Source organism: Desmodus rotundus, chromosome 4 (genome assembly GCF_022682495.2).
Source record: "Desmodus rotundus isolate HL8 chromosome 4, HLdesRot8A.1, whole genome shotgun sequence".
NCBI classification, from domain to species: Eukaryota; Metazoa; Chordata; class Mammalia; order Chiroptera; family Phyllostomidae; genus Desmodus; species Desmodus rotundus.
Genome location: NC_071390.1, coordinates 130,487,669 through 130,514,929, shown reverse-complemented (window position 1 = coordinate 130,514,929; position 27,261 = coordinate 130,487,669). Strand labels below are relative to the sequence as shown.

Sequence of the window (27,261 nt, the reverse complement as noted above, 5' to 3'; positions counted from 1 at the left end):
CCTAGCTTAGCCACTTCTGAGTGAAAGGGAAGACTCCAAGAAACACCACTCATGTATTTTTAAAATTGGTGGTTCAGCATTTTTTCACGTGGGGCATTTGAATTTTCAACCAGGTTGTTATGTTCACATTGCTGCTCTTAAAGGAGAGTCCTATCTCATTTCCGGAAGGTACATAAAATGTGACGTGTGGAACATGACGTGACCGTTGTATACATGGACCATGATGATATATTGGTGTAGTTGGCAAAATAATGTTAAGTGACAAAAAGAAGAACCCAGATAAGTAGGCAAGGAACATGAAAAGAGAATTCACCAAGCGTATTGTGTTTTTTAAGGTATAGCTGAATGATATGAAAAAGAGTTCAACCTCAGTGAACACAGAAACACAAAAAGACACAAGAAACTATTTTTTGGTTCCACCAGTTAGCAAAGTTTCACCAAAGTCATTTGAGAAATGTGAACTGGTTTGTCCTGCTATTTCCACACTTTCCAGCTGGGTGCCCTTGAGCGACTTGACAATATGTGTCAAAAGGTTTAAAAATGTTCATGTTTTTTTTATCTAGTAATTTCACGTTTAGTGGTCTGTTTAGGAAACAAAAGTACTGAAAAGGTTTTTAGGCCTAAAGGTATTCGTATGACATTATTTATAGTAGCAAAAAACCCTCAAAACTAAATACTCAATAATAAGAGAATAGTTAAGCAAATTATTTTCATGTAATGTCATGGAATCATTAAATTAAACCTATCAAGCACTTTTGTTTTATGCTTAGGTAAAAAAATTGTATATGTATATACACAACTGTTTACATGTATAAAATTGTGCATATATATTATGTATGTACATATTACCTATATGTTACATATAAAGATACCCTAGCTCTGCAACCCATTTTAAAGCACACAGTGTAGTGGTTTTTAGTGTGTTCACAAGGGTTTACAACCACCATCACTTTCTAATTAGCGTTTTCATCATCCTCCCCCCAAAACCACGTTCCCATGAGCAGTCACTTCTGCCCCCTTCCTACCAGCCCCTGGCAGCCACTTTCTGTCTTTAGGGGTTTGCCTATGAATCTAAAGATTTTATTTATTTACTTTTAGAGAGAGGGGAAGGGAGGGAGAGAAATCCTGATGTGTGAGAGATGCATCAATCGGTTGTCTTTTGCACGCCCCCGACGGGGGATCTGGTCCGCAACCCAGGTAGGTACGTGCCCTGACTGGCAGATAGGCAACCTCTCCGTTCGCAGGCCAGCACTTAGACCGCTGGGGCACACCAGCCAGGGCTATAGATTCTTGACAATAAGTTCAAAGGAGGGTATCTTTTTTGGTTTCCCTTTTTGCTTTTGTAAAGACAGATAAGTTGTGTTTTGTGGGGGAAATGGAACAACGGTAATAGCATAGACAATAAAACATTTTTTAGAAAAGCAAAGCCCCCCCAAAAAGAAAAAAAAACAAAACCTAAAGCTTATATAACATTTTATTTGCTCCTGAATAACATAAAGATTTTATCAAATGTAAATTCTATTTACACTTTCCTGAATTCGGTTACAATAGTGTGGCATTTCAATATTAAATTTTATGTTTGACTCCTCTAAAAGAACAAAAGGTTGGGTTTTTTGTTTGAAACAAAGCATAAGGAAGTCCTCTCCCGCCCAGCCGGTCTCCTGCCCCTGTGGGGTGCTGGACGGGCTGCTCCTGGGCAGAAGAGGCCAGGCTGGCCTGGGCCACAAGACTAGAGAGAAGCCAGGCTCCCTCTGTGTGGGAGCTTCCCCAGCGCCACAGGAGAAGGATGTTTGGGACTGGAGTGTGGCTTTGTCAGGCAAAAAGTAAAATTAAAAAATGACACACGCACACACTCTACAAATGGGGCCAAGAGGCACCAACCCTGAGTTGGACCATCTCTGGCAGTTGGACATTCATATAAATGGAATCACACACTATATGATCTTTGCTCTGTCTTCTTTTATTTAGAGTAAAGTTTATAACGTCCATCCGTATTATAGCATGTATTGGCACTTCCTTTTTATGGCCAAGTAATATTCCACTGCATGGATGAACCATCCCTCGTTTATCCATTCAGCAGTTGATAGATATTTGGGTTGCTTTTCCTTTTTGGCTACTATGAATAATGCTGCTGTGAACATTTGTGTACAGGTTTTTGTATGAACTTCAGATACGTATCTTGGAATGGAATTCTCTTGGGTATACACATAGGGGTGAGATTTTCAGTTCACATAGTGACTCTGTGTTTGGCAGTTCCTGGCTGTGTTCTGGCTTAGTCTCAGGTAGCAGTTAGGCCCAACTAGGACAGATTCATGAAGATTAAATCTGTTAGTTGCTGTGTAAGCGAGGGTTCTCCAGAGAAAGGGAATCAATGGGAGATATGTGTCTATATCTATATCTGTCTATCTGTCATTCAAGACATTTGCATTAAGGAATTGGCTTAGGCAGTTGTGCGGGCTGGCACGTGGCAAGTCTGAAATCCCAGGACAGGTGGGCAGGCTGGAAACGCAGGCAGGAGTTCTATGTTGCAGTCTTGAGAATTCCTTTTTCCTGCAGGAAACCTCAGATTTTGTTTTTAAGCCTTCAGATGACTGAGTGAGTACACCCACATTATCCACAGTAATCTCTTTTACTTAAAGTCGGCTGATTGTAAATGTTAATCACACCTATGAAATACAGCAAAATCTAGACTGGTGTTTACCCAAGCAACTGGCCCCACAGTCCTTCCAAGTTGACACATAAAATTAACCATCACGTTACTTTAAATGATCATATTCACTTTTTTTTCAGAGAAATGGGACTAATGATGGAGACTATGTTTTTCTAACTGGAGAAGACAATTACCTTGACTTTTCCAAGATTGTGGAATGGAATGGAAAAACGTAAGTCTCATAATTCATCAGTGTAATTATCTGTCAATTTTCATTTAAATCTAAAGTCCACTTACATGTTACTTCAAAAAAATTTTTATCACTGTCATTTTGGGATAAAAAATCTATAAATATGTAAAATGTACTTATAATTCCTATTTTATAATCAAAGTTGGGATAACGCACGACAAAGTGAGTGTTAGTGGTCTGTGGATGTGTCGTGGCTGACCGTGAACTTGCGGCCAGTGAAAAGTCTCAGTCCTTTATTTGGCAGTCGTTGCAGGAGGCATAGCTGCGGCACCGGTAACGTCTCAAGCCACTGCTTGCTTTGAGGGAAGGAAGAGGTTCTCTTTTTAATTTAATTTGGTGATTGTGGATAGTTTGTGTCCTTTTTTTAAAAGATAAAATACATTTGAACTCAGGATAATAGGTGTATTTCAAAAATATTTTTATTTTATTATTTATAATATAAACATATTACTTCCAAAAGGGAGCTGAGGCCGCTTTCAGTTAAGCTGCCTATGAAACAAGATGAATTTTTAAAGTTCTAGAGATTAGAAACCTTGGAGAGAAAACGAGGCTTAGTCTTCAGGGGGACGTAGGTGCAGTTCTGTTCTTGAACATTAAGTTTACTTCTAAGCTTACCAGAAAATGGGCAGAAGACTGGTGTGGGATATAGGGGAACTCTGTGTTATCTTCACAATTTTTCTGTAAACATCAAGATATCTTTAAATAAAACGTTGATTTAAATTTTAAAAAGCATGCACATAAGCATATTCGTAAGCATGCGCACACACACACAAATATAAGATCCCTGAATGGACACATAACAAACTGGCAATGGTGTGACTTCTTGAGGGGGGACTAGATGCCTAGGGTCCTGGGCTGGAAGGGAAATTTACCTGTAAACAGGATGTAGCTAGATTTTGTTTTAAATTCATTCCATTATTTTTTTTTTCAGTCTTTTAATAGGAATTTAATCCTTTAATGTATGTGTTATAATTTCTGATACATTTATGGTATAATGATATATAATTTAATACATTTGGACTTATTTTTTTCTGGTTTATGTCTATTCTAAGATTTTTATGTTTTATGTATAAAAATATTTTTCTAAAAAGATCTAAGACTATTGTCTCTCTTCTCCTTCCAATAATTTTACTCATTTTTAAAAGTATATCTTATTGATTATGCAATTACAGTTGTCCCTTTTTTTACCTTTATTCCCCTCTGCCCTACACCCCCCTCCCACTAGCATACCCCCACCTTAGTTCATGTCCATGGGTCGTACAAATGAGTTCTTTGGCTTCTCCATTTTCTATACTGTCCTTAACCTCCCCTTGTCTATTTTGTACCTACCAATTATGCTTCTTATTCCCTGTACCTTCCCCCCCCCGCCCCCGTTCTTCCCCCACCTCCCTCCTGCTGATAACCCTCCGTGTGATCTCCATTTCTGTGATTCTGTTCCTGTTCTAGTTGTTTGCTTAGTTTGTTTTTGTTTTTTGTTTTTTTAGGTTCAGTTGTTGATAATTGTGAGTTTGTTGTCATTTTACTGTTCATAGTTTTGATCTTTTTCTTAGATAAGCCCCTTTAACATTTCATATAATAAGGGCTTGGTGATGATGAACTCCTTTAACGTTACCTTCTCTGGGAAGCACTTTTTCTGCCCTTCCATTCTAAATGATAGCTTTGCTAGATACAGTAATGTGGAATTACTTTGCTGGAATTGAACCGGCAACCTTTTATTTCTCAGGCCGGCACTCAATCCTCTGAGCCATACCAGCCAGGGCTCTTTCCTTTTTATTTTTAAAATAATTTATCACCCATTTCTAAGGATGTTATTGTTTCATTCTTTCATTTATCTCTTTGAGGATATTAAACATATTTATTTAAGATAATTACCAAATTGTTCAATTATTTTCATTTCTTCTAAAGTAAATTCATCTTTATATTGTTAATGTTGTGACCTGTCTCTTAGTATAAGTTTCCTTCATCTAAAAATATGTTGATATGCAGAATTAGCTTAGTTGGGAAGCCCACTAGCTCAACTCTGCTTCTAGTGAGTATGAAATCAATTCAGTATTAAGCTTTCTTGACACCCAAAAGAAGACCCCATTAATTTTGGAACAGGGAGCTATTCCAAGGGAAGACAGAATTAATGCTCTGTCATGAATACTGAAGAGATGAACATATCTCTCCAGAACTTGCCCATCGGGAAGTTATTAATGCTGAGTTGGATCATTGTTGTAAGTAAGTGGATATTTCTAAATCTCTATGTAGGGTACACTTTTTCAGGGAAGGATAAAGGGATTTTTGGCTATTGCCTTTATCAGAGGGGTCAGGAGCCTACTTTTCCCCATCTTAATTGAACCCCTAACTAATATCTCCCTTCTGTCTGCGAATGTATGAGATTCTGTGGGTAGCCAGCTCCTAGTTACGTCTTGAAAAGTCCTGACCATTTGAAAAAAAATCTAAAATCAAATTTTATCCTCTTGACTTTTTCTTGTTCTTACCAATTACAGGTCCCTTGACTGGTGGGCAACAGACAAGTGCAATATGATCAATGGAACGGACGGCGACACTTTTCACCCGCTCATCACCAAAGATGAAACCCTTTATGTCTTTCCATCCGATTTTTGCAGGTAAGAACTTTAAAAATATCTTTAACCGCAAGACCACCAAAAGTGTGAGGAATATATGTAGCTTCACTTATTAGGCTGGATATTCACATTTAATCAGTGATAAGTGATGAGGGTGTGTTGAGGGACAGTGTAGAGTAGTGGTTTACAGCGTGGACTTCAAAGCCTGACTGCATTGGTTTGAATACTGGCTCTGCTACCATATTTTGCCGTGTATAATATGCTCCCATGTATAATGCGCACCCATGCTTCTGGCCCAAACTTTCAGGGAAAAAAATCTTTCATTTTAATTTTTTAATTCAATTTTTTATTGATTTATATTTAGAGACAAAACCAATTATCATATTCCAGGGTATTATTTTACATACGGATATCATTATTGCTTTCTAGAGTTATACTTTTAACACATAAGCATAAATAAAATAATTCAAAACATTTATGTAGATAATTAGTACTACCCATGTAGAATGTGCATCCTTATTTTTCCCTCAAAAATTTGGGCAAAAAAAGCACACATCATACATGGCAAAATATGCTACATACAGCTGTGTCACATTGGGAAAGTTATTTAACCACTCATTTTCTTCATTTGTAAAATAAAGATAAAAATAGTTGTCTACCTTGTGAGTTGTTCTGAGGACAAATGTATTACCATTAGTAAAATACTTAGCTCAGGACCTGTCACACAGGAAATAAAATTAAGTGTTGGCGGTTGGTTAATATGATATGCTTCACCAAGTGTGAAATTTGACCTGGTCTTTTTCCAGTGAACAGGTAATGTCCACACAGAAGATAAATACTGTTGCCCATAATTCAGAGTTTATAGGTATTTGCTCAGCTATAACCTTGCCATCGATCAGGTCTGTCCTCACTTGCGCTGTAATCTCTCCCTCTTTACTGCCTGCTCCTTCTACAAACGAACATGATGATGTCTTTGCGGGAAGGAGGCAGCCTGCTCTACATGCTGGTTCCCATCTCCCATCATCCACTGCGCCTTTTCCCTCCCATCCCCCTTGAGCTGCTTGAATGAGTACTGACTCTTGCAGCCTCCACTTCCTCTCCTATTCACTCTTTCAAGGCTTTTTATGAAACTGCAAAATCAGAAATGATCTGGTCGTATTTGACACGGTTGATTTAATATTCTCCAGAATTGCTGTCTTTGGGTGTTTCATGTCTCACATAATTGCATCACCTACCCAGTCAGCCCTGCCTGGAACCTGGGTGATACTGTAAATATCCCTCTTCTCTTGCATTTACGTGGTCACCGAGTACTATCGATTTCTCCTCAGAAACGGCTCTTGCATTCCTCCTCACCGCTCCATGCCTGCTGTCTGTGCCATGGCTCAGACCAGCGACTTTCAACTTTCTTCATCTCATGGCACACTTAAACTAATAGGTATCATTTTGATTCATTCACACCAGACAGCTATTGTTGTATTGGCTGTTGTTATTTTTATATTTGGCAATCTAAGGGAAAAGAGGCCAATGCCCCTGACTAAATAGTCCGGTACTGCGTGTGTGAAAAATTCTGGGGGCACAGCGATTGAAAATCGCTGCTTTAGACCCTTCCCAACTCTCATACAGAATAGCACGTCACCTTCTAGCTGGCTGCTCCACTCGGTAAGTATTTGTGGAAGGACTGAAGGACGCAACATGCAGTGGTGTGCAATGAGTGAAACAAAGGAAGCTAGAAGGGCAGTCAGAGGTTCGTTTGAAAAGATGTGGCCCAGGGGAGACATATTCGTATCTGGTACAGCCACTTTGAAGAGCCACTTGGCGATGTGTAGGAAGGCCAAAGACATGCTGACTCCATAATTCTGCACTCTGTCCCGCAGAGTCCCCGGCCTGAAGAACTCTTGCACATGTGTGCAAAGAGATGGAGACAAATGTTCAAGGCAACACTGCAGTAGTGAAAAATTGGAGACAATCTAAGTGCTTATAAAAATAAAAATAACTTCTAGTATACTTATATGATGGAATACCATATAGGATTTAAAATGTAAGAACCGGAGCTAGGTACATTAATGTAAAAAATCTTTAAAATGTTGAATGAAGAAACACATGACAGACAGAGAAGGTGGTGTACTGCACATAATATTTTAAGCTAGCCAACAGTGCCACGCACTGTTTATGAATATGCACGTTTGTAAAACATAAAGACCCTCGTGGGAATAATAATAAACCGCCAATTCAGGATAGCGGTTTCTTCTGGGGCCCCAGAGAAGGACTAGAATCAGGAGTGTTATGCAGAGAGCTACAGTTGTATCTGTATTTTTCATTTATCTGATTAATATTTGTTTTAAAAGGTTTTTATTATAATATTTTCTCTCTTTTTCCATTTGCCCAAAGTATTTCATTTAAAAAATGCTCTAGGGGTGGGATGTGAGTGGAAGGCAATTTCTGTGTTATTCACAACCTTGCCAACAGGGATCCCACCTCCGGTTCAAAGATGCAGAAGTGAGGCCCAGAGCGTCCTTCCTCCCAGCCCCCGCGCTAAAGGATGGGTTAGGGCACGGTGCTATATGTGAAAGTGCTTTGTCCATTATAGGTTTCCCCCGGTTGCCCAAAAGTAGGCCGTTCCTATGAAACCTTCTGTAAGCTGATTGGTGTAAAGCAAAGAAGCACCTATTAATTTATATGGAAAATTTTTTGAACATCCCAGACATAAAAAATAACCACTAAATCATACCAGATATGTCCAGTTTTATACTAAGCATAACACCCTTACCAGCTCTCTTAGGCCTTTTTGATACCTTGACACACGTCTTGCTAACAGATGCAAAGTGAGTCAAGATAAAGCACAGATGCTCACAGACACAGTTCAAAGCTCTTGGGCTTGACGCTGAGCTGCTGAGTGTAGCTCCCCGGGAAGGAGCTAGGTGGGGCCGCTCCCCTTGCTCAGGGTGCTAGCTGCCTCTATAATGTATGCCCTGGGGCAAAACAAACACTATTTTCACTTCTCTCCTTTTCCCATGGAAGCAAAAATCCTCTTCACATTTCTTTGGGTTAGCAAAAACAGGCGCTCATGTAGGCCTTTGGTAGAAGGGTTACTGGGGAGACCCTAGACAGGGGGTGCTTCCCCGCCTCCTCAGTTCTTGCCTCACTCACAAGAGAAGAATTCAAGCAAGAGACAGCATGTATATTGAAAATGAAATAGCAAGTTTATTTATACCCTTGAGCAAAAAGGCTACAGCCAGTCTGAGTGTCCTGACTATTTGGGGTTCAGGGGTTATATACTTTAGCTAGCTTCTAGGTAACCCTCCTTTTCACCTTTCTAGACCTTGGGATCAATATACAATTATAAAGACATTTTTTCCTCAGCTAGTAAAGGCTTTCTGCCTTAGTGAAATTGCTACAGAGGCTCCCTTTCCCAGGACACAGTCTCAGGGACTCCTGTCTTCCTGTGCTACCTTTGCTTGTGATGTTTGGAACACCCAGCAACCTTATCGGACTGGGCTCAGGACTGCTGACCCAGTGGGTGGGACATGTCTCCCTCCCCCTTCCTGCCTTGGTTTACTATCTGCCCTGCCTAACAGAAGTGAAGTAGCATAAAGCAAACTTTGGAAAAGCAGGGGGTACCTGTACTCAGGGGCTGTGCAAACATGAGGGAGGTTGGTATTTCAGCTCACCACTGTCCAAAACTCCATTAGCAATCAAAGGCAGAAATATGTCCCCCACTGAAATCAAAGATGGGTAAAAGAGGGACACTTTTTGTTTGGCGGAAGTAAGTATCAAAGCATGGATTCTCATCAAGTACCTGTCCACGGGGCACTTTTCCAGGCCAAGCTTGGGCTTTGCCTTGGCCTCACCCTGGTTTCCTTTTCTTTGCTTCTGCTTCACCCATGCTGGCATGTGTCCCTGAGGGTCTAGGTCACTCGTTCCTTTCAATGTGAGTCTCCATTTCAAATGTCATCTTCTTCATTTTCGACCATTGATTATATACTTTTTTTTCTTGGCCTTGTTTGAATATTACCATAACTGCTACCTCTTAAGCATCTTTCATTACAGTTCATGTCCTACTTTTTACACATGGAGTGGGTGGAGCTCCTTTCGAGCTTGCTTTTGCCTCTTCATTTTTCACTCACCCTCTAAGCTCTCAGCTGTGTTGTACCTGAGGACTGTTGCTAACTTCCTGATTCAGGCCAGGTCATGCTGACGTTTTGTTACTACTTCCTAACAGGTCATTGTATGTAACCTTCAGTAACTTTGAGAGCGTACAGGGACTACCAGCCTTTCGGTTTAAGGTGCCCAAAGAAGTATTAGCCAACACCTCAGACAACGCCGGCTTCTGTATACCCGCAGGGAACTGCCTGGGCTCAGGAGTCCTGAACGTCAGCGTCTGCAAGAGTGGTAAGACATGGCATGATTCCAGTGTCTGGAATGACATGAGTCCGAGTGTTCAACAGAGAATGTTGTGAGCCCAACAGAAAGAATGATTCTGTTCTTCTAAGAGCAAGGTTTTGTAACATGGCTGTAGAGTGGTAAAAAAAAGAAAAGAAAAGAAAAGAAAAGAAAAGAAAAGAAAAATACTGGCTTTCCTATTATGGTTTTTATTGCTAGAGTGCCATGTTGTGCTTTTTATGGGCAGTAGTTTTTTTAAAAATATATTTTATTGATTACAGTTGTCCCAATTTCCCCCGTTGCCCCTGTCCACTCGGTACCCATCATTCCTTCCAGCATTCCCCCCCATTAGTTCATGTCCATGAGTCATGCATATAAGTTCTTCCGCTACTCCATTTCCTACACTGTTCTTAACATCCCCGTGTCTGTGTTGTACTTACCAATTTGTGCTTCTTAATCATGTACTTTTCCCCCATTCTCCCCCTCCCCCGCCCAACTGATAACCCTTCTAATGATCTCCGTATTTATGGTTCTGTTTCTGTTCAGCTTGTTTGCTTAGTTCGTTTTGTAGATTCAGTTGTTGATAGTTGTGAATTTATTGCCATTTTAATGTTCATAGTTTTGATATTCTTTTTTTTAAATAAGTCCCTTTAACATTTCATATAATAATGGCTTGGTGATGATAAACTCCTTTAGCTTTACCTTGTCTGGGAAGCACTTTATCTGCCCTTCCTTTGTAAATGATAGCTTTGCTGGACAGAGTAATGTAGGTGGTAGGTTCTTGCCTTTCATGACTTTGAATACTTCTTGCCTGCAAAGTTTCTTTTGAGAAAGCAGCTGATAGTCTTAGGGGGGACTCCTTTGTAGGTAACTCTGCCTTTTTCTTGCTGCTTTTAATATTTTCTCTTTATCTTTAACCTTTGGCTTCTTAATTATGATGTGTTTTGGTGTAGTCCTCTTTGGGTCCAACTTGCTTGGGACTCTCTGTGCTTCCTGGATTTGTATGTCTATTTCCTTCAAATTAGGAAGTTTTCTTTCATTATTTTTTCAAATAAGTTTTCGATTTTTTGCTCATTCTCTTCCCCACCTGGCACCGCTATGCATCGAATGTTGGTACATTTGAAGTTGTCCCAGAGGCTCCTTACCCTATCCTCTCTTATTTTTTTTGGACTCTGTTTTCCATCTTGTTGTTGATTAAATGTTTTTTTCTTCCTTATGTTCCAAATAATTGATTTGAATCCCAGCTTCCTTCCCTTTACTGCTGCTTCCCTGTAGATTTTTCGTTATTTCACTTAGTTCACAGGTGGCAAACACAAGGCCCGTGGACCAAATCCGGCCCTCCACCTTGTTTTATCCAGCCCAGCACCTAGTTTCTACCTGGCAGCAGCGCCAAGCTCCTTGCCCCTAGTTAAGGACTAGTTCCATTTATTAGTAGTAGTTACAGTCCTAAAATCACATTCAGCTCTTTGAAGGCAACTGCGAGGCTGATGTGGCCCCCAGTGAAAATGAGTTTGACACTCCCGATTAGTGTAACCTTCATTTCTGCCTGGGTCTTTTTTATGCTGTTCCAGGACCCAATGAGTTCCTTGAGCATCCTAATAACCAGTGTTTTGAGCTCTGCACCTGATAGATTGCTTATCTCCATTTTTTAAGTTCTTTTTCTGGAGTTTTGTTCTGTTCTTTCATTTGGGACATATTTCTTTTTCTCTTTGTTTTGGCAGCCTCCCTGTGTTTGTTTCTATGTATTAGGTAGAGCTGCTTTGACTCCGTCTTAGTAGCGTGGCCTATTATAGAAAAGCGCACCAGTAAGTTGGATGGGGCAGAGCCTTAGGCAATTGCCTAGGTGGAGCAACCCATGTGAACCAGGACGATGGAGTCTCAGATGTCGTACTGCCACTTTGTGGCTCTGTGTGGGGGCGGGCTCAGAAAAGGGGCAATGATTGCAGCCTGGCCTCTGGAGTTTTTTCTGGGAGGAAGAGTCCCTGGCACTCGCCCTGATGTCAGACACTTTTTCTCCCCCTATGCCACCTGTTCCCTTCCAGCTGCTGCCCCAGTGCTGAAGCCCAGAGGGAAAGTCTGTGTAAGTCCTAAGACCATCGCAGGCCCTTTAAGAGGAGACATCTAAGAATCCCGCAGTTTCTTCTGCCACCCCAACCCACACTGGTTTTTATAGCCAGAAGTTATGGGGACTTATCTTTCTGGCACTGGAATCCTGGGCTGGGTGTTCTGGTGTGGAGCTGGGATCCCTCGCTCCTGAGGTATCCCTCCCGATTTTTATCCACCACACATGGGTGTTCTGCATCTCTGCATCTCCATATCTCCGGCCCTCCTGCCCATCTGAATGAATGTGACTTCTTTACTCCTTGGTTGTCGGACTTCCATACAGCTTGCTGGGTGATAGTTGTTTTGTAGTTTAGTTGTAATTTTTGCTGTGGTTGTGTGAGAAGGTGAGCCGTGTTTACCTACTCCTCCATCTTGACTGGACAAGTAGTTTAGAAGTAATAGTAATAATTGCTTATGTTTACTAGCACTTACTAGTACCAGTCACTGTTTTAAGTGCTTTACATATTTACACATAGTTAATGTATGTGAAGCATTAACTGATTCCATGTTCAAAACAATGCTAAAAGACAAACTCAGAACTCAGTAATGAGAATGTGCAGACCTTGGTAAAGCGTCTCAGTGATTTCAAAGCAGTTTGTATTGAAAATCCTGGCTGTGAATTTCTCAGTTTTTTTCATGTCTGACCTACCCCACTTTTTTCATAAATGAGGCAGAATTATCAGTGGTGCAACTGATACAATAATTTTCTTCATCCTGAAGACTAGTTTTTAACAATCATATGTTGCATAATTATTCACAATACCTTTGCTAGAGAGATATCCAGTGGCCTCTTTTTATAAATGTGGAAATCAAGTATCAGAGAAGGAACGTGATTTTTATCAAATCCTCGTCTCTTGGCAAGTCCTTGTTATAACTAGGGTCTTATACTCATACCGTGATTCTTCTTAGGCTACAACTCCCCGTTACAGTTTCTTCTGAGAAATGTTGTAACCCCTTTCTCCTGAATAAAGTTGCCCTTTCCTGCTGAATAATGTAAGTTCTAACTTTTGCCCTCCTATCTAATTGCTTTGAAAAATCTCCTTTGGGGATGAGTCTGAGGTCAGCAGTATCCTCCCTATCCTTGTCTGATGGGACAGTGCCTCCCAAACCTGGCCTTGCATCAGCATTACTGGGAGAATCATTAAAAATAGCCGACCCAGGGCCCAAATGCTAGGGCCCCAGAATCTGTATTTTTAACATGAGCTCCAGGTGATTCTCATGAAGATGATGCCTGCGTGTTTGGTAAGCACTGTGCAAGGGAGCATGGCACCCTTTACCTGGAGGTAAGACCAGAAGTGAATGGGAACAAGTTTCTGCTTCCGGTATCTCCTACTGCCTTTCTGGGTGAATGGTCCTGAAATAGTGCCCTGCCCACTCAGCCCATGAGCCTCTGGCTCCAGGCACAAATGTGGGTACAGTTTTTGTTTTGTTAACATTCTCCTACCTCAAGACATTAATGTCAGAATCAACAGGAAGATTCTTCTTTGCAACAAACCTGTTGCTGCAATTTTTTCCTCTTGCCTCCTGTGTGTTACCAAATGTGGACTGAACTGTTAGCTCTCCAGGATCATCCTCAGGGCTCTTGAATCCCCCAGGGTGACATTTTGGATGGTGGGATGAGGGAGTGTTCTGGACTCAAAAAGGCGTGGGTTTGAGTCCTATTCTATGTGTTAGCAAGCTGGCCAGGTTGAAGAAGCTTTCTCATCCATAAAAATGGGGGTGATTGTAACTTGGAAGCTGGTGTGAAGTTTAGAGATAATGGATGTAAAATACTCAGGACAGTGTCTGGCCCTTATTAAACCCTCAACAGAGTTTTTAAAATATACTTTAAAGGTGACTATAGGTCACAGAGAAGGAAATGGCGGCTTTGTGGAACTGTTTAGGAGTAAAGAGCAGAACACCTGTGTGTGACAGGTGACGTGTACAGAGAGCCCTGGGGCTGGCGGGCAGGTAGCCAGAATGAAATTTCTTGCCAGTAAGCTAATTTCTTCAAAAATGTATTTTCCTAGCAGCAATCATTGGGTCCCTGTCCTTCAGTATAAAATCTAGAATACACTTTCTGTAGTAGTTTGTTTCCTTATTTGTTCCTTAATATGAATAGGAAAAGCAAAACAAAAACACAAACAAACAAACAAACACCCCAGAGGCTTCAGGCAGGCAAACCTGCATCTAGTCAGAGGCTAGGCAGATATCATAACCAGACACAGTCTTGCAAAATTCTACATCAGCCCGTACAGGAGAACAATGCCTATCTTAGATAAAATAAAAACAGAAAAGCAAGCAAAAAAAAAAAAAAAAAAAAAAAGGCCACTTGCTGGTAGAGAGTTGTAGTTGAAACACGTGCTTTAAGTTCTTTGAGGTAAATCATCTACTCATTTAGAATTCTGCCTCTATCACCTGGTAGCTGGATGTCCCTGGCTAAATTTTGTCACTTCTCTGAACCACACTTTACTCAAATGCAAAGTGACAATAATCGTTCTAAGGTCACAGGGCTGCTGGGAATGTTACCAGGGAGACCCAAGTCTGGTTGCTCCCCCTCCTCGGTTCTTGTCTTGCTTGAAAGAGAAGAATTCAGGCGAGAGACAAACACGAATAGTGGAATAAGATAGCAAGTTTATTTATGAAACACACTTGAGCACGAAACTACAGGCAGACACCCAGCTAGTCTGCATGCCCCATGTATAGAGGAAATGAAGTTGTCGGTAAGCTTAGTGATAAGTTTGTTAGTAAGTTTGTTCTATTCACTTAAGCAGAGGCTACAAGTAGGCACTCAGCTAATGGGAGAGCGCCAACTGCTGGAACTCCAGCAGTTATATACTTGAGTCAGTTCCTAGGTTCCCCCACCTCCCTCTTCCAAACCCTGGGATTAACATACAGTTATAAAGGCTTTCTTTTTCAGCTAGTGAAATTGCTCCAGAGACTTCCTTACCCAGCTAGGGCACAGGTGGCAAACACAAGGCCCGTGGGACGAATCCAGCCCTCCACCTTGTTTTATCTGGCCCGGCACCTTCTTTCTACCCGGCAGCAGCTCGGAACTCCCGCTTAACTGTTAAGGAGTAGTTAAATTTATACAGTCCTAAAATTACATTAGGCCTTTTGAAGGTAACTGTGAGGCTGATGTGACCCCTGGTGAAAATGAGTTTGACACCCCTGAGTTAGGGAAATCGTTACAAAGGCTTTCTTTCCCATGAAAGGGATACAAACAAAATTTCAAGGTCTCCCCCTCGCTGGTGCTACTGTAGTTCTTCATGGGATTCTCAGAAGGCCTGGCAATCTTATCGGACCAGGGTCAGGACTCTTGAGTAGACAGGTGAAACGTGTCTCCCTCCTCCACCCTGCCTTGGTTTACTATCTATCCTACCTAACAGGAACATTAATTAAAATGTGTGTAACGCATTTACTTTTATAGGTTGAGTAAATGTTTGTTGAAGAATGAATAATTTTGTTAGGACTTCTGTATCATATTGTGGAATAAAATAAAGAGATGCCAGAAAACGAAGTATAAATCCTGAACTAAGAGGTGTAGGATACAATTTTAGCCTGCCCTCTCCAGCCCAAGTTTACTTATGTATAGCTTTTTCTCACCTTCTTAGGAACCAGGTTTGTGGACAGGAACTTTATATTTATTTTAGACTTTTCAGAACCACACCATTCATTTCTGTTTTCCTTAAAACGCAGGTGCACCTATTATTTTGTCTTTCCCACACTTCTACCAAGCAGATGAGAAGTTTGTTTCTGCCATAGAAGGCATGCATCCAAATCAGGAATATCATGAGACGTTTGTGGATATTAATCCTGTGAGTACCCACCTCCTTCTGGTAAAAGACCGTGCATTCCATTCTGTCTATTCAGTGTTTGTGGTTTCGTCCTTAGCTCTCTTAAATCTACTGTCTTCATTTCATATCCAACCAAATGTAGGAAACTCAGCTCAGCATAGTCTCCTATCTCCCATTTAAAGGCTGAATTCTGAGGGTCTGATCAACAGAAACACCAGCAAACCTGCTTTAACAAAAAGGCAACAGTGAAATTTCCATTACTGAAAACCACTGAGATTGGACCCAGGCAACCTGGTCAATCTTCTGTCTCCAGCCTTGAACCTGAACACATACACATTTCTCCCACGAGGGCACGGACCAGCCAGGTTGAAGACATTCCTGTATACTGCCAGAGATGCTTTGGTTAAAATATAAATATATATAGATTAGCTTCAGTAACTTTTGGCAAACCTCTTTTTACAGGTTCTATTGAGAGTTTATTATATATTAGTCATTTAAAAGGCACCAGCTATACATACATTGTAATCCTATATTCGTAGAGGAAAAAACAAAAACCATGTTAAAAGGATTGAGTATCATTTCAAAATGTGACAGCCTCTCACTGTAGGAACTGAATTCAAGGTCAGATATCTTCATTCTCGGGTTTTTGAACACATGGTCCAATAAGAGAAACGCAAAACATGCTTTTCGCACAGCAGTTCAGGGAGACTGCACTCTTAGCTACACGTAGTGCACTTGTATCTTAGATATCAGTGGTCTTACCTTTCTGTGAACAAGATCAGGTGTGGTTTTCTCCCTTTTCTCTCTTAACCACCAGCAAGGTCCTTTTCATCAGCCAAACGGTTAGCAGGTGCTTGTCACCAAGGGCTAGGCACAGTCCCATAACCTTAGGTGACAGCAGCAGCTGCTCCTCCTGGTGGACCCTGACCATACTTGGGCTCTGTTCTCTGGCAGTGAACTTGGGCTCTGTTCTCTGGCAGTGACAACCATCCTGACAGGGTATCTGTTGGAGCTCCCTTCTGCCAGGGTCCCCAGGGCTTTGCTGTTCAAAGTGGTCGCATCCTGAGTGCTTGTTAGAAATGCCCAATCTGAGGCCCCGGCCCAGACCTGCTCAATCAGAACTCACAGGCGTATTAAAGCATGAGAAACACTGGTCTTCCAGGCACCTAAAAATAACCCACGTCTGTCACTTTGTTCCAAGGTCAGCATTTCCCTTGTCCCACTGTGCCTGTCAAACATGGCGGTGGTCACCTGGCTTATCAGAAACACAGAGAAATCCTGCTGCGTTGAAAAGGATGGTGTTTGTGGTTTGAATAACGTTTTCTCTCCACTTCTCTGATTTACAGTTGACTGGAATTATCCTAAGAGCAGCCAAGAGGTTCCAAGTCAATGTTTATGTCCAAAAAATAGACGGCTTCATGTAAGTTTTGTTTCTTCTACATTGACTGGTGGCATTGGTGTTGGGAGGGGTACAGCCCACTTCTAAGTCCATGGACTCTGACCCCTGCCCGGGATAAGGTGTGACCGGCATTCTCTTTGGCTGCCTCACTCCTAGAATTTACTTATTTTATTTAACCAAATACATACAGAGTGCCTTCCACGGATCAGGCATTGTTCTAAGTACTTTATATATGTTAGCACATTTATTCCTCACAACAACCCTGTGTTATCCCCGTTTCCCAGACGAGGAAAGGGAGGCATGGAGCAGTTAAATACCTTGCTAGCACTCACACAGCTCGTAAGGCTGCAGAGTTGGCCCTTCCCCACTCCACTGAGCAGTTCCCTCACATGACTCTGGTTGCCTCCCTCCTTGCCCTCCGCTCCCACCCGGGCCAGCCCCAGGCTGCACTTGGATAGTTACAGTGGTCCCCTGAGTCCAGCCTTTCCTCCCCACACTCCACCTAAAAACCACTACTTAATTGGGTTCCTGCTCAGACTTTGCAAGGGGAATTTTTTGGATATGAGAAAATACTTATGATTTAATGTTGAATGGAAAAAAACAAGAAATGAAACTACATATAATATCGTATGTCTGTCTATTCTTTCTATCTATCACCTATCTATCTATAAAACTTGGTTGGTTCCCCATCAGATTTGCCAGGTTTAACCCTACAACCATGGCTCTTTCCAGGAAGCAGATGTGGGTTGTCACCTGTGTGTGGCAGGCAGTATAATTTAGTAGTTAAGGTGTTGTAGTGCTTTAGAATCAAAACGGATTACCATCCTGGCTCTGCCGTTTACTTTGGTGGTTCTAGAAAACTTACTCTGAGCCATAATTTCCTCTCTTAAACCTGGGACTGTAGTACCTACTGCGTGGGACTCCTGTGAGAATTAAATGAGCGCATGCCCCCAAAACACCGGGACAGAGCTAGGTGGTGCACGGTAAATGCTCAGTAAGTGATCGCTCTGGGCTCTTGTGAACATACCTAGCAGCCTGGTTGCAAAACATTCTGAGGACCAGCAGCATCGTTCTGCCAGCTGAAGCCTCCCCTCTGACTCTGGGGAGAATTGTAATCATTTTGATGAATTGATTTTAGCATCTTGTGTTTTGATAAAAAGTTTACACACATCCAAAACGCTTGGAATTGCTACACTAAGAGGTTGGACTCTAACTTCTGATTGATATGCGTTTGCAAAGATAACTAAGAAGTCTCTTTAAATTCTGAGTAATTTAATGAAATAGCGTGTCGGAATTTTCATACGAACGGGTCTCTCCCAGCCAGTGTGCCATCACAGTGAGGATGTCTGTACGATGACCTCATCTTTTGTCTTTGCAGTGAGACAGGAGACGTTAGAACCATGGTTTTCCCAGTGATGCACGTCAATGAGGTGAGTCCCGGGACAGCCACGGTGTGTTTGACCTGTGGAAGCTCGGAAACCTGCCGTTATGATTTCTACTACTGTGGCTATGTGTCATTTCAAATGTGAGGGGCCGGGGAAAGGTGATTTTTAAGAACCTATTTGTCCTCAGAAAATCTGTTTATGTGTTAACATGAAGCCACTTGTGTCTGTGATTTGAAAATGACAGAAAGAAATGTCCTTTCTCGAGAACGTTATTTGGGGGAACCATCCTTCTGGGAAGCTGGGTGTGGAAGAAACAAAGCGCAAAGGTGGATGAAGCAATGTCAGACGCTGTTGAAGCACAACAGCCAACACTCAGAAGGCAAACGACACCTTTGAAACTCTTGTCAGTTCAGAGAAATGTCATCTGTGTCTGTTCATTAGTTGAGGAGGAGGGAAAGAGAGTAAAATTAAAGTGACTGGCAACATTAATAAAAATTCAGTGTAAGGTGGTTAAAGAAATAGTTAAATAAAATGTGATACATGTGCCCTGGCCAGTGTGGCCCAGTTGGCTGGAGGGTCATCCCGTGTACCAAAAGGTTGCAGGTTTGATTACCGGTCAAGGCACATGCCAAGGTTGCAGGTTCAATCCCCGGTTGGGGCACATACATCAGGCAACCAATTGATGTTTCTCACATCGATGTTTCTCTCTCTCTCAATCCATCAATTCAATAAACATACATGCCCATTAATTTCCGTGATACATGGTTGCCTCAGCATAGAGTTGTTCCTACTTTCTGGTGAACAAACATATCATGAATTATAGGAAACAGATCCTATCCTACTTCAAACAAAAAAGTTTCCCTGAAGAAATATTTCTTCTGTAGTGTACCCACAGAAATTTTCTCTCTAAAGGTTAGGGATAAGTTGAACTTTTGTTAATATTCTGAAAGCTTAAAAAACACCTATTTAAGACACCTATGATAAATTTTTTTCTGAATCACACATCACATTACTGTAGTTCTTTCTCCTCAGTTTCCTGCTCTCTTCTACCCAGTTTCAAAGAGAAAATCATAGGGGTTTTTCTCCTCAATAAATCTCAGTTGACTGACTCTTGTTGTTAGCATCAACAGTTTTAAAGTCTTTATTATTTTTCTCTCTTCCCTAAAAATGCTTATTCTTTGTAGAAAACTTAGTAACAGATTAGCAAGAAAAGGGGAAAAAATTAAAATCACTTTTCACAAAACCCGAGTCAGACTGACATACTGTTTTTAACTTGCTTTATTTTCTTCATCAATGTGTTGTAAAATTTTTTCCAATAACAACTTTGTAAAAAATAAGTTAATGGTTTACATTTTGTAAAACTAATATGTGTTCTTTATAGAACTCTAGGGAAATTTTAAAAAATATTTTAAAAGTGGCCCTGGCTGGTGTGGCTCAGTGGATTGAGTGCCAGCCTGTGAACCAAAGGGTCACCAGTTTGATTCCCAGTCAGGGCACATGCCTGGGTTGCGTGCCACATCCTCAATAGGGGGCGCTCAAGAGGCAACCACACATTGATAATTTCTCTCCCTCTCTCCCTTCCCATCTCTAAAAATAAATAAATAAAATCTTTAAATATAAATATACATATATTTAAAAAGTGAACCGCTGATAATAAGTCTGGCCCTCAGAGAAAAGTGCAGTTGGCATCAACTCACATTGCCTCAGTATTTGTCTGACTTTGATATGACATAGTTGAGACGGTACTGTAGATGCAGTTTTATACCCTTTATAAATTTAGTGTTATGTAGGTAGCCACATTTACAAACTTTTGAAGGATTTGTGATTACAGTGCTAAGACAAGGCTTTTATTTTTTTCAGAGGGAAAATGCAGGCAATATTTACCTGAATATTTGTGAGGAAGAGCATGAAAGTAGGGCTTTTTGAAAAGGCAGAATGCCATTGCTCCGCAAGCTTATGTTCATAGTTGCGGCATCTTTGGAGTCCCCACCACTCAAATTTATGCTTTGATTTTTCTTTTGCTCAAGACCAGATTGAACACAGGGAGACCTGGAGGTGACCATGGAGGCTGCGCCCTCACTCCCTTTTCTAAGGGAGGAGACTGACCGACAGGCCTTGGCCAGTTATTGGAAAACCAGCCCTAGATCCCCAGCCTCTGCCTCTATGCAAATTGGACCTAAATTAATCCCAAAGCCCTATTTGTTGCAAATAAATGTTATGAAATTAAGCATTTCAGATACCCCACCATGGCAGTTTAAGGTGATTAATACCTCTCCCCTTCATTCAGAAAGGGTTATGCTAGAACACTTCCTTCCTTAAAACACCCACTGGAATTCTGGTTAGCTTCAGGACTTCCCTTGAACACTTTCTCTCCAGACCTCTGGTCCTGATTAGCACAGATCTAACCAAGGGAGAAATTATACTTTCCCTATACCATTGTTGGAATGTTTCATTCAATCATTCATTCGTTCATTCATTTATTCAATCTATCAACATTAAATGAACACCTACTGTGTGCCAGGTGTTATAGCCATTGTTGAGGTGACTGAGATAAAAGTTTTGCCATTGGGACCTCACAGTCACAAGGAAACTTACAGGTAATACCACAGACAGTTACAACACAGAGTGTGAAGACAGTAATGGAGGATTTTAGAGAGTGATCTAGAAATGCAGAAAAGGAGCCCCTAACCAGGACAGAGGTGGCCAGAGAAAACCTCTGGAAGGAAGTTATGCTGAGATGTATTCTAAAGGATGAACTGGAGTTGTCTGATACAAAACAAAAGAGGATATTATCTCAATATTTTTAATACATTTTCCCTCCTCCTTCCAACCTATTTTGAGAGTAAAACATGTCTTCAAAAGAAAACGGAAGGTGTTAATAAATAAATGCTGGTTATTCCAGTTTATCATCGGGTTTTCAGTATCATATAGCAAAAGAAGTTACACTCTGGATATTTAGTAATCAAGGCAATACTGGTTTTTGCTCCCCTAGAGTGTTCTCATTGATAAAGAGACGGCGAGTCGACTGAAGTCTGTGGTTAACACCACTTTGATCGTCACCAATATACCCTACATCATCATGGCGCTGGGTGTGTTCTTCGGTTTGATCTTCACCTGGCTCGCGTGCCGAGGACAGGGCTCCCTGGACGAGGTGAGCAGTGGCTGGAGGAACTTCTTTCTTACTGGATAACTTCACCTGACAAATTTGAGTGGGCTTCCTGGAAGGGCTGTCAGCTGGCTCATTAGGGTGGATTCTGAGGTTTTATGCTGGGCACAGTGATTTCATGATTATATTACTGCTGGACAAAATGAGAAGCAAGGAGAGGGGTGATAGAATGGTATCTTCCCGTGTTTGGGGCTCTTGTAGTGGAAATGGAATCCCTAGGAGTAAGCTTTATGTCTTTAAAAATAACCTGAAGGAAAAGGAAGAATATTTAACAGCTAAGCACCTGGCATTTGGTGTCAGACTGCCTAAGTTCAAATCTCAGCGCTGCTACCTGATAGCTGTGTGACCCTAGAAATTGTGCCTCAGTTTCTTCTGTAAAATAGGATAATACTTGAGCTTACCTTAGGAGTTTTGTACGAGGACTAGGTGATGTAGTAAAATAAAGCACACGGCTCAGTGTTAGCATTTAGTAAGAACTCAATAAACATTAGTTCTATAATAAAACAGCTCCAAGATTATAGGGCAAGGCAACCAGGACCTGCTTGGAAAGAATCTGTGATATATTATCAAACATACCTACTACTGAGTTATCAATACCTCATCAATGACTAGCACAGGGGTTGTAGTTACTTTCCTGAGGGGGTGGGAACAACCCCAAACAGATGGGATAAACAGAGTCGGGGGGCCTCCTAAGTGACCAGCAGGCCAACCCAGGGGTCTAAATACGTGCAGTGAGCCTTTTCTGTAAGGAGCCTTTCTTAAAATCTCGGCAGCTTCCCTTTTTGCAACAAAGGCTGCTAATTTTTTTCTCCTAGCTGCTGCAACTACTTGTCTGAGGCACATGTGAAGCAGAAAATGAATAGGTGGAAGCCCCCTGAGAAATATTAGCCCAGGTTTCCCCATCTTCCACATTCTTTCATTGTTTCTTAACCCATGCCCATCATGCTACAGGGAATTAGGTGTGAGGCAACTATTTTGCCATTTCTTTTTTAAAATTAAAAAAAAATTATTTTTCTATTATAGTTCACAATCAATATTATTTTGTATCAGTTTCGGCTGTACGGCATATTGGTTAGACAGTCACATGCAATGTGTTCTCCACAATATTTCCAGCCCCCACCTGGCACCGTGCATAGTTATCACAATATTGACTCTGTTCTCTATGCTGTACTTTATTTACATCCCCGTATTTTGCCATTTCTATCTGTTGATCTCACTTCCCATCTGACAGTGTGAAGTCCCTGAGATTTTCATAAGCACGTATGAAAAGCCCATGTAAATGTTATTACTGCTCCCACAATTAATCATCTACATGTATTCAACAAGCAAGCAATTACTGAGCAGCCACCACTACCTCCAAGACATTGTTCTTTGCTAGGTTTCAAACCGGGAAGGAGGCAAATTCAGTTGAGTGTGATGAGGGATATAGTCCAGGTCAATGTAGGGGAGAGGACTGCTCTGGGATCAGAGCAGGCCTCCTCCCAAGGGTTCGGGCTGAGTGTTAAAGGAAGAGCAAGAAGCAGCTGGCCCAGAGAAGAGAGGGGTGAGTGGGACAGCCGCCTTCCTGCCTCCTTCTCTACCACCCCTCCCCCAACTTTGCCTACGGAGAGAAGTTTCTGACATGTACACCAACCTAACTTCGCTGTCCTGTCTCTCCTGAGTCACAGGGAACTGCAGATGAAAGAGCGCCCCTCATACGAACCTAACCATGGCCTGAGCAGGATGAAGGCACCGTGCTGAGCTGTCCTGACTTGGATCAGACATGCGCAAACTGTTGCATCCTCCCTGGCTCGATGCCTGTTGTGAGAGGAGGGAGAAGACCCAGAGCTAGCAAGTGATGAGAGCCTCGGGTCCGAGCATAAAGAACAGGCTGATTTGTTGGCCATTAGGCTTTATCAAATCCTGTGGTCCCTGACAAAGTGTTTTGTTTCTCATGTGTCTAGAAAGTATTTAATAAACTCTTGTACAGTGATTTTTTGGTGGGTGGGTGCTGGTAGCTCCAGAATTTTGTGACCACTGTTGTGGTTATAATGTCTCTGCATCAGTCGTTAATGCTACTTGGTCTAACCTTATTCAGTATGCTTCATTCACCAAACTGTGTACTCAGAATACATAGATACCATTTGTTTGTTGTGTTTCTCCATTCATATCACCCTCAAACCAGAAGTGAATAAAGGTTCGGAACCCAGGGTAAAATGGTAGCCTCATTCAGTACATCATTCAAGTGCACCTAATTTCCTCTTTTAAAAAGTTACATATTGCATTTCATGCTAATTGTCAGTGCATAATTCCTCCAGGGACATGATTTGGTCCTCTGACCACTTTCATACTGGTAGGAATCAGTGGTGAAGAGGTTCAATGGAGTGAGGCACCTGTAAGTTGGGAGCTATAAACACCTGAGGATTTTCACTTGCACTTTTGTGTGAAAGAATGCACAGATATTGTTGGTGAGGACAGTGCAGATATTCCATACAGAGCAGAACTAAATGCTACTCTGAGAGTTGTGGATAGTTTGTTATTTTTCTAATCGAAATGATCTTGATGTGGAAAGGTACTCCTGGGAGAATGTAATCAGTAACTGATTCTCCCCCACCCCCCATCACCCTTGCTAAATATATTATATTACCATAATACTATTGAATGATTATTTGTAAAATTACTTATGAATATAGGAAATCCATGCATCCACAGCCTAAGTCGCATATAAGTTTCAGAAAGTCTCCCTACACTAAAGAGACATTTCTTTGGGCAGTCTTTTTGGTAACTTAGAAATTGTTTTTATAAGTTTCCTTCTTTCCTCAGCTTCAGTTCCTTTCGATGTTCTGTGGCTCACTGTCAGTTGCTCCACAGAGAAAAATGTGCCCTGCGCTTCTGTGACAATCATCTTGCTGACAGAAAAGCAGTGTCTTTAACATATCGCACAGGAAGTGCTTCCAGGCCCCTTGGGACCAGAAGCAGAGTCGTCTGTTCACAAGACCTCTTGGTTTTCAGTGTAAGCTAAGTCAGGGGACCGGGAACCGTCACAGGATTCAAGCAGAGTGAAAGACAATTTTTTTTAATTCTCAAGATTCAAAATTCATTTTTGATTGAGAAACCTATACAGTTGTCTAGCAAAGTGCACACAGAGTATCTTAATTGAATAATTCTACAGGATTTTTTATTTAAAACTGAATTTCAGTATAAGCAAATGAAGAAAAGATGCCATGGATTTTACAAATACAGCATCTGATCCCTGTATGGGGATGATAAATTGCTTTAGTTTATTTGCCCCAATTTTCCCTGTTGCTCTACACTGCAGGTGTAATTAATAAAGGCAATTCACTAAAATCTCAACATCTCTATAATTAAGATAGAATCTATAGTTACCCCAAATCAATGAAATATGGAAAACTAAATTTTGTCTTCAATAATGCCACATATCTAGATTTTTTGAATTTATCAATATTTAACCAGATAATTGGCATATATTATTTTTTATGTGTCCACTTGCCCACACTACTAAAACTGGTAAGCCAGTGCATACTCACTAGTTCATGCTATCATCATCTGTGAGAAGGAAATTTCTAAGTACTATGAATGATAACAGTTAATGATATACACCTTGAGACTAAATCCCACACAGACAGGGAGACCAAAAACATACTACTCCCGTATAATTCTTAATACAGTTACTTGGCTTAAAATCACATTTGATATTTCCCTTCTCAGAAGTCTGTGGCAAACCTATACACTGCTGTCAAGATTATAGATTGGTTAAGAAAGACTGTACTACCTATTTGATTTTAGATTGAAAAAACACACTATTCCTCATCTTCACTCTCTTGGAGCCATTTTCCTAGAAAGGCCCCAAAAGTCTTTGCAATTGTCACTAAATCACAGAACACCAGTGTCCTGTACTATGATACTCAACTTAGGGAGAAACCAGAGAGCAGTTACCTTACTTCTCAGGGAAAACTGGGAGTTGAACACGGCACAGGAAGTAGGCTTGACCACTTTTGGCTGCAGGCTTTTCCCCTAGGCTTTATTTCCTCGCTATTGGTCACTAATGGTCATGTGGAGCAAGTACTACATAACTAACCCCCATCGGAATTTTTACTTAAGGGAGCCTAATTTTTTATTTACGTTGCTCGAGATAAGGAGTTCTGCAAAAGTTGACCTTCATACTTGGCCCTCTGAGTGTTATTACTGGAGTTAATTGCTTGTAGCTATTAAAGAGAATACTGACCTGAATGTTAATGTAGCTTGTGTAGCTGGTTCATTTCATGTGACTCTTGACATGTTTATTTCTACCCTTAATTCAATGAAGTATTTCACTAATAAAAAAACATTTATATGAAATTGCACTGTAAATTATGTTATGTCATCAGACATCCAGTTGTCTCGAGTTTTATTTGAAAGATGCGCTTTGCCCTCTTGTTCGGGGCAGGCCTGAGTCACACCCCTTGGGCCACATCTGATTTCAGTTCAATTGTAGTTATAGGCAGCCAGACAAGTCCCACTTCAAGCTGGTTCCATGCTGTGCTTTTCTGCCTCAGGACTTTCTCCAGAGCGCTGCAAGTCCCTCAGGAGCCTGGGGAGCTAAACCCCCCAGGGACATGCTGAAACCAAAGGAGGCAGGAGTAAGCTGATCAATGTTCCAGTCCTCAGAGGGACAGTGTTCAGGCTCATTCTACAGGGTTCCTCAATTAGGACTGCCCTGGCGGGAACCGGTGCCTGTTATCATTTCTTCATTCCTGTCGCACTCTCCTCGCCCAGTCCCTGTTGCTTCCTCCCAAATAATCTACCTGCACTAACAGCCTTATTCAGGCCTGCTTCCAGGCAGTTTCTGTGATTCTGCTCTCTCTGCTCCTTTTATCTCTGGCCGCTTCTTGTTGATACTGATGTTCAGCTGCAACCTATTAGGACCTGATACTCCCTCCCTGACAACAGCACTGAATTGCTCTGTTCAACGTCAACCGCACATGTCCAACCCACCTGATGGATCCTCAGCCTGGTTGTCCTCACATCCAGCAAGTGAAGACAGGAACTCACTTTTTCTTGTCTGCTTCCCAAATTCCCATGACTGGGGGATGGCATCACAATTTACCCAGCTGTACAAGTCAGAAACTAGGCACTCTTGCTAGACTCCTCCCTTCCCTTCCCTCCACATCCAGTCACTCTTCAGGTGCTTCATATGCTTCCCCGTCTCTGCTCTCGCGGTCCTCCCCCGACTATCAGAGCTCACTGGGACTCCCGCAATGACCACTATGAGCATTACTTAATTTTGAATAGGTAAGCAATTTACATTTTCAAAAGGCATAAAAGGAGTTTATGATGAAAAGTCTTCCTCCACCTATTTCCTAGCCATTCATCTTCCCAGAGGCAACATTCAGTTTTTAAAATGTTTCCAAGAAATACATATACAAGTATTGTATTATATATTCTGGCCCTCTTTTATTTTCCCACCTAGATTGTAGCATACCATATACAATGTTCTAAATTGTTTTTCCCGTAATTTACAGTTCCCATTTCATGTCTGAATAGTGTTCCTCTGTGTAAATTTACTTGGGCAAACCCGTTTGTTTTCAATAATTTGTTTTTCT

The 27,261-nt window shown here is 41.4% G+C and overlaps 1 protein-coding gene across 2 annotated transcripts in view; it reads left to right on the top strand.

Annotated features, from left to right (window-relative positions):
- The window catches only part of SCARB2 (scavenger receptor class B member 2), a 59,208-nt gene extending 33,906 nt beyond the window's left edge, over positions 1 to 25,302 (top strand). The window contains exons 5-12 of one of the 2 annotated variants that reach the window (XM_053923535.2): positions 2,791 to 2,882; positions 5,393 to 5,512; positions 9,690 to 9,859; positions 15,632 to 15,750; positions 17,076 to 17,149; positions 18,507 to 18,558; positions 21,506 to 21,664; positions 23,341 to 25,302. In XM_053923535.2, the coding sequence (XP_053779510.1) occupies positions 2,791 to 2,882; positions 5,393 to 5,512; positions 9,690 to 9,859; positions 15,632 to 15,750; positions 17,076 to 17,149; positions 18,507 to 18,558; positions 21,506 to 21,664; positions 23,341 to 23,385 (831 nt within the window). In that variant the 3' untranslated portion in view covers positions 23,386 to 25,302. The remainder of the gene's footprint in view (positions 1 to 2,790; positions 2,883 to 5,392; positions 5,513 to 9,689; positions 9,860 to 15,631; positions 15,751 to 17,075; positions 17,150 to 18,506; positions 18,559 to 21,505; positions 21,665 to 23,340) is intronic. The other variant, XM_024579356.4, reaches the window with a different exon arrangement.
- Positions 25,303 to 27,261: the final 1,959 nt, after the last annotated feature.